Source organism: Pipistrellus kuhlii, unplaced genomic scaffold (assembly GCF_014108245.1).
Source record: "Pipistrellus kuhlii isolate mPipKuh1 unplaced genomic scaffold, mPipKuh1.p scaffold_m20_p_3, whole genome shotgun sequence".
Lineage (NCBI taxonomy): Eukaryota > Metazoa > Chordata > Mammalia > Chiroptera > Vespertilionidae > Pipistrellus > Pipistrellus kuhlii.
The window spans coordinates 6,383,038-6,396,715 of NW_023425529.1; the positions used below are offsets into that span (position 1 = coordinate 6,383,038).

The window sequence follows — 13,678 nt, forward strand, 5'->3', positions numbered from 1 at the left end:
TAAACATACAATTCCTGAGGTGGAAGGGCAAAATTCTCAGATAATCCCCCAGTATATTTTCAGAAACATCAGCCTCATAAATGCCCTATATCAGGTCTGCAATTTTTTTTTTTTCTGCAAAGGGCCAATTAGTAAATATTTTAGGTTTTGTGGGCCATATAGTCTCTGTCATAACTCAACTCTGCCACTGTCGTGTGGAAAGCAGCCACCAACAATACTAACCACATGGGCGTAGCTATTTACTCAGCAACTTTCTTTACAAAAACAGGTAGCAGGTGGTTACAGTTTGCTGACCTCTGATCTATGGTAAAAGGTTCCAATAGGATAACATTCTCTTTGGGATTTAAAAGAAACATAGGATGTTAAAAGCACTAATTTAAGAAGAAAAAAAAAAGCCTACTTAACTTTATTTAAGCCAGTGTTTTCCACATTTACTGAACCACTTAACGATCATTTAAATAATGCTTCTTAATATCCTGGAACTGGACTTCTGAATGTGCTGCTGCCAACACCAACTAAATAACTTTCGTTGATAATGAATTATTTGAGGGACACATAAAATGTAAAGTAAAACAGTGACCACCTACATGCTCAGCACCCAACCCACCAGAAAAAACCCCCAAAAACGTTACAGGTGTAAAGGCCTCTGCATCCTTCCTGACTCCATTATCCCTTCTACCTTGAGATGACCATCTCTCCTGAACTTGACCTTTGTCATCCCTACGCAAGCTTTACACTTTTTACTACATTTTGAACTCCTAATAATACATGGACTGCCTTGCATGTTGGTAAACTTTATGTAAATGTCAGCATATTACACAAATCCTGCCCTCCGCCTGCTTTTGTTCCTGCACAATACTATGTTTCTGGGGTTTAGCTGTGTAATAGCACGTAGATCTATTGTAGTTCAATCATTTTCATTGTTACTTGGTATTCCAAGTATGAACATACCATAATTTATTTATCTGTTCTCCTGTGTACGGACAGCTTCTCTCCTTTTTCTTTTTATTTGTTTTTCTAGTACAAACACTGCATCTATGAACATCTTTGTACGCGTCTCTTTATTTCCACATGCAAGAGTTTTTCTAGGGTAGAGGCCTGCATATACAATTGGGTGTTTGCAAGTTTACTTGAAAGAGGATCTGGAATCCCCTCCAGTGATGTTGGAGAGTCCCTACTACTCTCTCTTTGCTCAACTCTGATAACAGACTTCTATCTAATGGGCTTGAAATGTGTCTTGGGTGTGGTTCTGATCGCATTTCCAGGATTACCAGCGAGCTTGAGCCCTTTTCACATATTTCTCAGAATATTTCTATGTTAAGTCTTTGCAGGGATCTTGGCCACTGGACAATGGTGAGAATGCTAGATCTGTGGTCAGCAAACTGCGGCTCGCGAGCCACATTTGGCTCTTTGGCCCCTTGAGTGTGGCTCTTCCACAAAACACCATGGCCTGGGCGAGTCTATTTTGAAGAAGTGGCGTTAGAAGAAGTTTAAGTTTAAGAAATGTGGCTCTCAAAAGAAATTTCAATCGTTGTGCTGTTGATATTTGGCTCTGTTGATGAATGAGTTTGCCGACCACTGTGCTAGACTGACACAAAGGCTGACATGATCCGAATTCCTCAGACCATCTAAGGCTGTGGGCCGAGTCTTTCAAGATGGACCCGTGGACCTTGTTCAGAAGTGACTTTCACATTTCCAACGCTGACTCTTTGATTAGAGCAACTCTTTTAGTAGAGAGAACCTGGGCCATAGAGTCAGGCAGACTGGGCTCAAATCCAAGACGGGGCACATTCTCCATGTGACCACAGGCAGGCCCCCTAACCTCCTGGAGCCCCAGGAAAAGGGAAATAAAGTTCCTCATATGGTTGGAGGGTAACTGAGTGGAACCGGGTGTGAGACGCACCCAGGGCAGTTCTGGCCCACACAGCCTCTCAACTATTAGTTCCCGGTGGCATCTTGTAAGATACAGGAGAGGGCATGGACCGAAGCTCCACTTATTTCCTTTGCCGTCTACATGCCTCAGTTTCCCCACAGGTAAAAGTGGCATTGCATTTGCATATCTGACATCAGACCACACAATGGACCACCCATCTTCAGAGCTAGGAAGGACTTTGTCAATCACCCAGGCTGATGGTCCTTAGCCTTTCACAGGGCGGTTTAATGACCCGATGGAGGGTGTTCATTTGTGAGGACTAAAACTTTCTGAAGGATGGGACTCATGCCTCCTCTGTTACCCTAATGCCCTTTGTCCTGGCCTGAACCAAGTGCTTTATACTGAGCACATGCCTTTGTACTAAGTACTGGTTGCTTACTAATTGCTAAGAGAATATAATGTTCCTGAGTAACTAATATTGTTTTATATTATTATTATTAAATATATTATTAAAAAATAATGATATTATATTTTTTAATAAAAATAAGAGAGGAAGGAAGAAGGGTAGGGAGTTAGAAACATCAATGAGAGAGAAACGTTGATCAACTGCCTCCTGCACAACCAAGGCACATGCCTCTGACTGGTATCAAACCTGGGATTCTTCAGTCCGCAGGCCGACACTCGAGCCACTGAGGCAAACCGGTTTTGGCTATTATTTTATTTTAAATAAAAAAAATATTTGTGTTGATTTTAGAGAGGAAGGGAGGGAGAGATAGAAACACCAATGATGAGAGACTCATTGATTGGTTGCCTCCTGCAGGCCCTCTACTGGGAATCAAGGCCACAACCTGGGCATGTGCCCCATGGGAACCGAACTGTGACCTCCTGGTTCATAGGTCGATGCTCAACCACTGAGCCACACCAGCCGGCCATAAGTAATATTTTTAATTAGAGTTTAGGAGGTATACTGGCAGATGAGTAAGTAAACATCGTGGGCAGAAATTTAACAGACTCAAGAGTGCCCCTCTCCTGCCGCCCCAATCTCCACTCCTCTGGAAGCAAATCCCATATGATAAATGACACACCCTCCACCTGCCAGCCTGAATCGGAAGCCCCGATTTGGCACCGAGCCCGAATGCCATTGAAGATGCAGTTCTCTGTGTTGCTGCACAGTGTGTTTCTGTTTTGCTTTTAACACTTTGGAAGCTCAGAACCAATTCCAAGTGTTGGCAAACTGTCTGTCGCCTGCAATCTGGTTCCCGCCCATAGCAAGCTGGGGAAACGGCTGCTGTGAAGGGCGCCGATGGCTCCCTCCCTGCCAAGTCCAGGGCCTCCTTTCTGTTGGCATCTTTCCTGCTGGCGTGGCAGTCTGGGATTCTGGGATCCCTCCAGCTATCTTCTCCCTCACTTGCCTTGGGCTTTTCTCTGACCTGGGCCCCTTTTCTAGCATCTTCCCCATCGCTGTCCCCATTGCTTCTGCCTCAATCAGCTGTCCTCAGCTCTCACCCGGATTCCTGCCACAGCTTCTGGACTCCAGAACCTCTTTCTGGCCGCCACCAGAACCTCTTTCTAAAATACAAATCTCACGTCAATTCTCTGCTTAATTGACACAATAGTAATAATTAATAATCTGGGATGCTCCCACCTCCTGCAGGACTGGTCAGAATTCCTGGGTATGGCAGGAAAGACACTCCTGGGATGAATTTAGGCCAGGGCCTGGCCACACACGCAGAGCCGTGTTGGTTGAACTCCATGCTCTGGGTTCGAAATCCTTATGTTTCCTCCAACACACATCCCCACCTTGAGGCCTTTGCATAGGCAGTTCCCTCTGTGCAGGCTTTTCCCAATGCCCTCCCTCTCCCCCTCCTCTCTTCCCCTCTTCTACCTGCTCAATCTGTTTATTCTGCAGGATTCAGATCGAACTTGCATTTCTAGCTCTCCCAGACCTAGAGGTTGACCGCTTTTATAGTAGAGCAGTTATCAGACTTTTTCTGTAATCACTTCAACCCCTCTGCCTGCACCTTACCCCTACACCCCACCCAGGCTAACTCTAGCAGGCCAGCCACACAGCAGGCACTTGGTAGGGGCCTGCGGAATGCAGGGTGCCTTGCCAGCTCGGCTCCTGGCCTGGCCCTGACACTGCTTGGGGAGGACGGCTGAGCCCCAAAGTGGCTCTCCTGGGACAGGGAGAGGGCCTTTTCCTATCTTCCAGGAGGCGCTAATGCACTGACACAGGACAGCGGGGTCACCAGGGCCCGCAGTGTGGCCTGCACGTCTGTGGAGATGAAGACGGGCTGGCGTCCATGTGTGCGGCAGTGCAGCCGGAGCGGCTTGGGGAGCCCACGGCCAGCCAAGGACAAGGGCACTCAAGGGCAGAGGAGACAGTGGCTCCGAATGGAGAGCCTGGGAGCCTTCCCAGGCCCCATGGAGCCAGGCCCAGACCCAGGCGCTCCGCCTCTGCAGGTGGCTGTCTGCGGGAGAGAACCAGAGGCCCCCGGTCTGAATCCAGGGGTCGAGGTGGACGTGACCTAGGGCAGTGGTCGGCAAACTCATCAGTCAACAGAGCCAAATATCAACAGTTTGACGATTGAAATTTCTTTAGAGAGCCAAAATTTTTAAAACTTAAACTATATAGGTAGGTACATTGTTATTAACGTAATTAGGGTACGTGGTATTTTATGGAAGAGCCACACTCAAGGGGCCAAAGAGCCGCAGTGTGCTGGCCACTGACCTAGGGAAATGGCTGGCAGGGATGTGGCTCAAGACCTGTCTCCCACCCCCAGTCAAATTCACACATGACCCTCTACCCACGAAGGAGTTGTCACCGAGACTTTACAGGGTGGGAGGTGGGTGGAGTGACTTGCCCAAGGTCACCTTCCAGAAAGCAGCAGACCCAGGTGGCAGCAACTCGTGTGGGGCTTGGTCCTTAGTAGCTGCTCAATAAATATAACGAAAGAGCGAGGGGATGAATACAACGACCCAGGTCTCCTGAGTCCCATCCTGACACCCTCTGTATCTTACTATCTCCACACTTATCCACCTGGGACCACTCAAAATCTGATTTGAATTTAGTCTAAAAAAGATTAGCCATTTATTTCCTGGAGGGAGCTCGTGGCTCTAACAACCCCCAAATCCTGAGAGTAGGTACTGTTTATCAGCTACGATAGGATCTGGGGATAGCTCTTACTGCTATTATTTGAACACAGCCTCATTTTGGAGTAGAAAAACTGCCTCTTACCAATATGAGGACAACAACAGTATCTACTCTTTGAATTTCTAAAATGTTCTAAAACCAATTAATGAAACAAACAAACAAAAAAAAGGTACAAACCCTGCCAGTGTGTATTATTTGTTCTTTTCCTTATTTTTCTCCACCTCCCAAAAGACAGGGGGAAACCACAAGGCCACGTTTCCCAGGTGCAGACGATCTGATGATACGTTAATTCAGGAAGAATAAATGGGCCGCCCCTTACACATTGCAGCCGCACCCAATGGTATTCCTTTTGAATGAACCTGATGGCTACGGTGAGGCTTTCCTGCAGCCGAACAAAGACCAAAGAAGAGTTCTGGCAGCATTTGCCCAAGGTCACTGTGAACATCAGTGGCAGCACTAGCATCAGACCTGGGAATCCCTGACTCTGGTCTCCCTTCCCGGCTGCTTCCCCCCCAGGCAGGTAATTATATGTGTTAACTGTTACTGACACTCTGGCAAGTCCCAAGTTCCTGCATTTGTTAGACTGCCAAGCGGCCCTCACGTTTCTAGGGCTGTTTATTTAGAAAAAGGAGCTCAGCTCTGACTGACTCAGAACTAGGAGCCAGGCTGGCAGCTTGGAGGGTTGGGAGGGTTGAGAGACAAGGAGACTGTTTTTACCTCCATTCGCCAAGATCCCCATTCTAGACCTCATCTGCCTCACAGTAGCTGTGTGACCAGAACAAGCTCCACAGCCCCAATGAGCCTCAGCTTCCCTATCTATAAAATGAGGAAATACTATGAAGACAGTTAGTGCAAGGCTCAGAGTAAGAAGGGAACTTGAATGCACAAGACTTCTTTGACCCTGCAACCTGCAAAGTGAAGACAGTAATTCCTACTTCACATCGCATCAGATGAGACTGGGAAATACATGTACAGATGTATCTATATGTTGTCTAGATCTAGACTAAAAAAATAGGTACTGGTACTCTTGAAAAAAACCTGAATTCTTCCTTTCACGTGCTGTTGAATGGAACTTGGAAGTTTATACTTACTATTGAGGAAAGCTAGTGAAATACTACGTTTTAGCTTTCTCTTTGAAAACAATCTCTGAACTTGAAAATTGAGCTGGAACAATCAATTAGTATAATTTCTACACAAAAAATTATCCTCTGGAGACAAATGAGTCAAGAATTGAGAGATAAATGACCAAAAATAGCCTTGAGGCTCACATGGGACTGACTTCTTTGTCTCCCCGCTCTGAGTGCTCCCATACCACCTGCCAGGAGATCACCTCCACCCCCTGTCCCCGGACCCCCGCGCTGAGGCCTCACACTGGACAATACTTAAACTGACCTCTGTGGTGTCATGGACCTGAGCACTAGACATGCAGCAGAAGCTCCACGTGGGAGGAGGGACAGGGAGATGAACCCTGACGCTCCTGTGCAGTGTGAGAAATTACGATAAGGATTAGAAGCATCTGGAAGAGCGTGATTAGTGTCCTCCAAGAGAGCTGAGTCTGGGTCCAGGAGAGGACCAGGAACATGGGTGCTATCTCTGGATGTCTGGGTCTGAAATACGGCTCCAAACTCTGCCATTTAACATCTGTGTGATGTCGGGAGAGCCACCTCATCTTGCTGGGCCTTGATTTCTTCCTCTGTAAAATGGAAGCTCTATTTTTTTATTTTTTTATTTTTTTTTTGTATAACCACACTAGTTGTTTAGGAGGCTCAGCTGAGAAAGCGTTAAAAGCCTTTATGGATATATGCCGAAACCGGTTTGGCTCAGTGGATAGGGCGTCGGCCTGCGGACTGAAAGGTCCCGGGGCTCGATTTCGGTGAAGGGCATGTACCTTGGTTGCGGGCACATCCCCAGTAGGGGGTGTGCAAGAGGCAGCTGGTCGATGTTTCTCTCTAGAGACGTTTCTAACTCTCTATCCCTTTCAATTCCTCTCTATGTAAAATCAATAAAATATATTAAAAATAAATAAATAAAAGCCTTTATGGATATAAAGCAATGCCTAGGTGTGAGCCTCCATTACTATGTCAGGGACACAGACTTGGGGCAGTGCTAGCTAACAACGGAGCCCAGGTCTTGAGTACTTCCTTTCTGGCATTGTCTGTAGGTGCTTCATGTTCACGACCCCACTTCGCGCTGGCAGCAGACTCCGAGGGGAGCTGCTATTATTAGGTCCATGTATATCGAGTGGGGAAACTAAGGTCTAGAGAGGCTAACTAGCTTGCCCAAGGTTGCACAGCTAGTTAGCCACGGCAGTGGGATGTGGACCCAGGCAATGGGACTCTGGAGCCCAGGCTCCTAACCGTTAAGCCAATGGCATCTCCATGAGCCACCGGATCTCATCCTTGCCACCTCCACTCCTTGACCTGCAAAATGGGATGATCACACCCACCTCAGGAGGCTGCGTTGGGGATTGGTGGACACAAGTAACAAACACAAATCTCTTGTTGCAATGGATAAATGCACATAGTAGGTGCTCAGTAAGTGACTGCTTCCTAGCCGTTCCCCAAGACCTGCTGTGATTTTAGGGGACAAGGTGTAAGGAATGGGGGCACAGCCAGAAACTGCCTGGAGACAGACACCTGAGAAGAATACAACTCAGGGGTTACAAATAGGAACCCGGATGTCTGGACTGCCTGAACGCCTATCCCGGCTCCACTACTTACAAGTCCTGTGACCTCGGGTGTGTTACTTCCCGTAGCTGTGCCCGAGATCCTTTATCTGTAAAGTGGGCATAATGGCACCCACCTTGCAGGGTTTGGGTAATAGTGGATGTTAATTAATCTGTGCAAAGCACTTAGCACAGTGTCCAGCACATGGTACACATTCAATAGACACTAGCAGTGATGACTTGGGTCAGCACCCTGCATGTTCTGGGGGGCTCAGGGGCAACCTGGGCCTTCGTGGGCTGTATGTTTTATGCTGCGCACCCTCCATCTTCTTGCAGACCCCAACCCAACCCTGAGAGGGCAGAAATCTCTACTGCCTGGCCACACCATGGGCCAGCTGAACTGCAGGGGAGGGGCGGTCTCTCCTGGAAGGGGCAGTGGGGATTTGAAAATGGAGACAAGGGCCACCTGGCCAAGAACATGGGGAGTCAGGAAAGTGCACCCTCCCCTCCCCCCGAGTTACTGTGCTTTTTGCATTTGGAACCACACTTTGCCTGGGCTGAGTGAGTTGTGTTATTTCGTCTGCTCCGGAACAAAACGAGGCCCCATAAATAATCGCCATGCACGTGAAAAAGCAGAGGTGTGCTCTCGCCCAGCTAGGAACCGCCCTCTGCAAGGTTTTTGCTAGAAAACTACAGAAAGGATACAATTTGCTTCTTGTGGAAAGAGGGACCGAGGGGGGAGGCAGGGAGAGAGGGAGAGAGAACAGGAAGAATAGAGAGAGAACAGGTGGCATTCAGGCACACAGAATCTTGTTAACTGAAGAACCAGAGCGTTCCCACAAAGCCTTGCTCCAGTCCCCTCCATCCCTGGAACCAACTCGCTTCTGGTTAATCCCAGGCACCGGGCCAGGCTGGGAGTCTGAAATCCTAATGAGAGACAATCTGCTCGCCCAGGAAGCGCGCAGCGGGTTACGGATTGGAGAAGAGGCTGCTGTGAGCCCGGAGCCCTGCCGGCAGCCTGAAGTCTTCCCGCCCTGGGATGCGGGGATGCGGGGATGCGGGGATGCGGGGATGCGAGGATGCGAGGATGCAGGGATGCCCTACCTGAGCTGGCGCGGCTCGCAGTCCACGCCGGGCAGCAGCAGCCGGGCCGCCTGGCGGACGTCGTCGCTGTCCATGGAGAAGCTGCGCCGGTGGCCGGCGTGCGCCACGGCCACCCGGATCCACTCCATCAGCGGCGGCAGCACGAGGAACGGCCTGCGGGGGGCGGAGGGGGGAGAGGGGGCGAGGAGAAGGGTTAGCGGGGGGCGCGGGCTCCGCTCCACCCCCCGCCCCCCGCTTTCCCCGGGAGGCCGTGCCTCCGAATGCCGCTGGAGAAGGGGGACAGCCTTCGGAGACATCCCGAGCGCTCCGGGGACTCCGGGGCGGGCTCTCCCGGGTCCGTGGGCCTCAGTTTCCTCATCTGTAAGCCCGGGAAAGGATAACGGTATGGGACGATTCTGGGAGTGTTATCTTCCCCGGAGATCATGTGAACCTAAGGGAGATGACTCATTGAAAGCCCCAAGCACAGGCTCTGGGGCTTAGTGGAAACCAACCCCCCCCCCCCCCCAATTCCCTACCCGCTACCCGGTGCCCCGCCAGCGCCCCCATGCTGGGGGTGGTGGTGGTGAGGCGGGTATAGGGGGGTTATGGGTACTTGGGGCTCCCTGTTCTGGGCCCAGTGTTAAGGTGTCCTTTGGCTCTCCCTTCCCATCCCCAGCTGGCTCCCTGTCTTCCCTCTTCCGGGGCGCTCCCCAGGCCTCAGCTCTGCCCGAGCCCCAGGCAGCCAATGGCCCTTAGCACCTGGGAAAGGCGCAGAGAGCCAAGTCAGCAGGCAGCCGCCAGCCCCGCCGGCAGAGCGAGGGCCGGGGAGCGGGGCGGGGCTTGGCCGCATCCCCAGCAGCTCCGGGCTCCCCACCTGCTAATGGGATCGCAGCGGGGCGGCCAGCTGATTGCAAGAATTAGCCCAAGCAGTGCCCGCGGCTGAACTGTGATTTCCTAAGGGAAGTGCATTTGTGCCATCTTCCCGTTTCTTTCTCTGATTATTTATTATCCGCTGCTCTCACATGAGGATTTCTGGGGAGGGGTGGCAGAGCTTTTGGAAGATGAGGATATCCTGAGTTCTGTCGCAGGGAGGGACACTTGATTTTTTTTTAAATCCTTACCTACGGATATGTATTTATTGATTTTAGAGAGAGGGAGAGGGAGAGAGAGGAAGAGGGAAAGAGAAGCATCGATGTGAGAAACAGCCATTGGTTGCCTCCTGTAGGGTCTCTACCTTGGATCGAACCCACAACCTAGGAGCGTGCCCCGACCTGATAATCCAACCTGCGACCTATGGGTGTACCGGAGGACACTCCAACCAACCGGGACCCCCGGCTGGGGTGGGACTCTGATTTAATGGCTAATTTTTAAAACCTCCCCCATGTGAATTGAACGTGCATCTAACTTATCTGGAGGGGGTTTGTTAAAATACAGATTGCCGGGCCCCGCCCCTAGAGTGTTGGATTCAGTAGGTCAGGAGAGATGGCCAATAATGTGCGTTTCTAATGAGTCCCCGGATGCTGCTGGGCTGGAGGGACTTCTGCTCTGAAGTGTCCATAGAGGGTTTGGGAATCACCTGTTGAGTGTGTGTGTGTGTGTGTGTATTAAAATGCACATCCCCGGCCTTATCTCCAGAGATGTTAACTGTGTCGGACCCAGAAATATAACTTTAATAAGCAGGCTCTGTGATACTGACTTAGGCAGACCAAGGATTACACTCTGAGAAACACAAAGTGTAGATCAGGAAGGTATCTTACCACTCAGCGGGGCAGGGGTTAGGGTGAGGCAAATAAGGCGAAATTCAAGATGCAAATATGTTCTCGAGGCCTCTCTGGCCTCATCCCAGCCCCGGTGCCACCACTCAGGCCATCATGGTTGCCATGGGAACGAGGGGGTGGTAAACAGAAGGGTGTGCAAGCAGCAGATCCCTCACTGCATGCAGATGCTGTGAGCTTCCCACCGAGTCTTTGGCAGTGGGTTCCAGGGTTTCTGGAGTCCCAGCCTAGTTATCCAGTGTCGATAATATTAAACAGTTAAGCCTTTTTTAAAAAAAACTTTCATGATTTGCCCATTTTCTGGATTAGGAGAATGGAGTTTATTGAGGCTAAGTAGCACACCCTGGATCAGAGGGTTAGCAAGTATGGCAGAGCTGGGATTCAGATCCACGTCATCTGACTGCACAGCCCACCCCATAACCCCATGTGCCATAACCCCATGTGATACCGACATTCTTTGGCCCAACTTCCCAGCACACACTGTTACCCAACATCCACCTGTTACCCAGGGGAGCTGATCTGGCCATGGACCCCTCCCCTGATGGCGTGCCATGCTCAGTCCTGTCAATGCAGCTCAGACCCCTGTCTGACAGGCCTCCATCCCTTTCAGAGTGTTCACTCCACTTAGCCTTCAAAACACAGTTCAAATCCCACCTCTCCCTCAACATTTCTCCAGTGACTCCGCGGCCCCCAGCCCCCTCCCAGGGTAGACACCACTGCACAGGCCTGACCCTTGCAGATGCCCCATTAGAACGGAAACTCCACGTGGCAGGGACCTGGGCTGCTCCATTCACCAATGCAGCCCTAGGCCAGTGCCTGGCAGGCCACAGCCCTTCATAAATATTTGTTCATGAGTCAGACTAAGATTTGCCCACTTTTTTCCTGGGTGAAGTGGATAAAAATATCGAGTTTCTGAACCCAGGGACCTGTGGGGGCAGATTCCTAGGCTATTTCTGCCTGGATTGGCCTGCGGCGTAGGCTGTCGCCCTCATCCTCTCATTCTCTCCATCACCTAAACCGAATCAGGCGCTCAATAAACACACCCCGAAATGAAATTGAATTGGAGTCTACTGTCTTAGGTGAGCAGGACTTATTTTTGGCACCGTGTCTCCATCACTGCTGAAACCAGCCCCGTGTGCTCAGAGAGAACTCCCCTGGGTTGTTCTGCAGAGGCAGCAACCCCCTCTCTCCCCCCTCCCCGCATACCTCCCGCCCCTGCCTTTCCTCTGTTTGGTGCCCCTGAAGCGCAGCCCACAAATCCCAGTCCCTGGGGCTGGGACTCCATCCCAGACTCCCCTTGGCTGCTGACTTTCATGTGAGATGCTGAGCCAGGCAGGCAGCCGAGTCCTGCTGAGTGCCCAAGAGGAGAAAAAGGCTGTGCTGCCCTCAGAGCCACGCCTTGACCATGACCGCAGGCCAGCACCAGGGTCAGTACCCTGGGTCCCTGGGATTTTCTATGTACCTATGCCCGCCATCCCACACTGCCTTCTTTTCTCAATAGCGTAGCAGCTCCTGAAGTCTTTGCCAGCAACTCATTTAAAAGTCTTCTTCTCTGGCTTACACAGAGGGGGAGAAATAGCATGGCTTGTGATGCTTCTTTGGGAAGGAGCTGGAGATGGGAAAGAATTCCAGGGCCCTGAGTAGAGCAGATGAAGAACGCTGAGGGCACCCTGACCGGTTTGGGTCAGCGGATAGAGCGTCGGCCTGCGGACTGAAGGGTCCCAGTAGATTGAATTCCGGTGGGGAGTGTGCAGGAGGCAGCTGATCGATGTTTCCCTCTCAGTGATGTTTCTAACTCTCTATCCCTCTCCCTTCCTCTCTGTAAAAAAATCAATAAAAGAAAAACTATATTTTAAAAAAGAATGTTGAGGGGGGAAAAGACTGCATTCTCCATATAGGTTTTGTAAGAGAACCACTGTCCCACTGGCTCTAGACTTTGCTCTGAAGTTGTCTGGAGTGACGAAGCCTAGAGGAGGGCATGGGTTACTGAAGTGGTTCTTTAGTTGTTGTAGTGCCAGAATCATGGGGGAGTGTGTAAAAACCTCCAAGGCCTGTTTTCACCCCCGGAGTTTTGGCTCAGCAGGTCTGGGGGCCTGGGCATCTGCATTCTAAACAAGCTGCTCTGGGAATGCTGGAGCAAGCCAGGTTTGAGCATCCACCTGTGACCAGGTGGCCTGGGGTGCATAAGATACACATTCAGTGCTATGGCGTTCAAAGGGAAGGTCTGTGGGGTGGGACCAGAGGCTCCAGAGCAATGTTTCCCAAACTTCGGTAATTTTCGTAACGCTGAGTACCCCTCATACTCATGAGAATGTAGAATTAGGCGCAGCTAAGCATGGTGCAGTGCATACCCCCACCAAACTCTTCCCGTACCCCCGGGGGTACGCATACCACACTTTGGGAAACACTGCTCTAGAGGGAAGGAGAAGCCTAGAGGGCTTCATGCAGGGCCAAGAGGACAAGTTCGCCCAGGAAGGTCGTTGGGCCCAGGTGCAAGTAGGAGACTGGGAGCATGCGCAGTGGGGCCTTTCTGAAGCACGAGGACAGAGCAGTGCCGAGGGTGCCCGTCTCTGGGTGGGGAGGGCTGGGTGCTGAGGAGGAGGGTCTAATCTGTGGGAGAAGCTGGGTGTGGGATTCTGCAGAACTGAATTCCAGTCCTGCTCCTAGACTCACAGAGGGATTCTGGCTCAGGTCTGTAAATGCTTGTCTCTCAGTGACTGCATCTGCAAAATGGGTAGATTCGGGCCAGAGGGTCTGGCAGACCTTTTCTGTAGAAGGCCAGACAGTAAATATGTTGGGATTATGGGCCATACTGTCTCTGTTGCAATGACTCCACACTGTCTCTGCTGTGAGAAAGCAGCCACAGAAAATATATGCATGAGTGAACAAGGCTGTGTTCCAGGAATACTTCATGCACAAAATCTGATGGTGGGTCAGAGTGGGCTGACCCTCCGTGTATTTGGTTCCTTCCTACTGGACATTCTTTGATTCTATTGACGTAGCCAGCTGCCTGGGGGCTTAGGAAGGGTCTAGTGCAGTGGTCGCCGATCTTTCGGACCTCACGGACCACCGGTTGGCAACGGCTGGTCCAGTGTATGGAACAGGGAACATGGGAAGAAGCGTATGAA

At 50.7% G+C, this 13,678-nt stretch overlaps 1 protein-coding gene and 1 long non-coding RNA gene across 9 annotated transcripts in view; both read right to left on the minus strand.

Annotated features, from left to right (window-relative positions):
* BTBD11 (BTB domain containing 11) overlaps window positions 1-13,678 on the minus strand; it is a 232,748-nt gene that overhangs the window by 49,671 nt on the left and 169,399 nt on the right. For 7 of the 8 annotated variants that reach the window (XM_045587552.1, XM_036457442.2, XM_045587551.1 and 4 more), the window contains exon 4: window positions 8,797-8,949. The exons of the other annotated variant lie outside the window; for it this stretch is intronic. In XM_045587552.1, coding sequence (XP_045443508.1) covers window positions 8,797-8,949 — 153 coding nt within the window. The remainder of the gene's footprint in view (window positions 1-8,796; window positions 8,950-13,678) is intronic. 8 annotated transcript variants of the gene reach the window in all.
* LOC123653123 lies at window positions 390-2,336 on the minus strand. The gene is made up of 2 exons (XR_006742753.1): window positions 1,590-2,336; window positions 390-1,368 (listed from the first exon to the last, which is right to left on the minus strand). It is a non-coding gene; the product is annotated as an uncharacterized LOC123653123 (long non-coding RNA).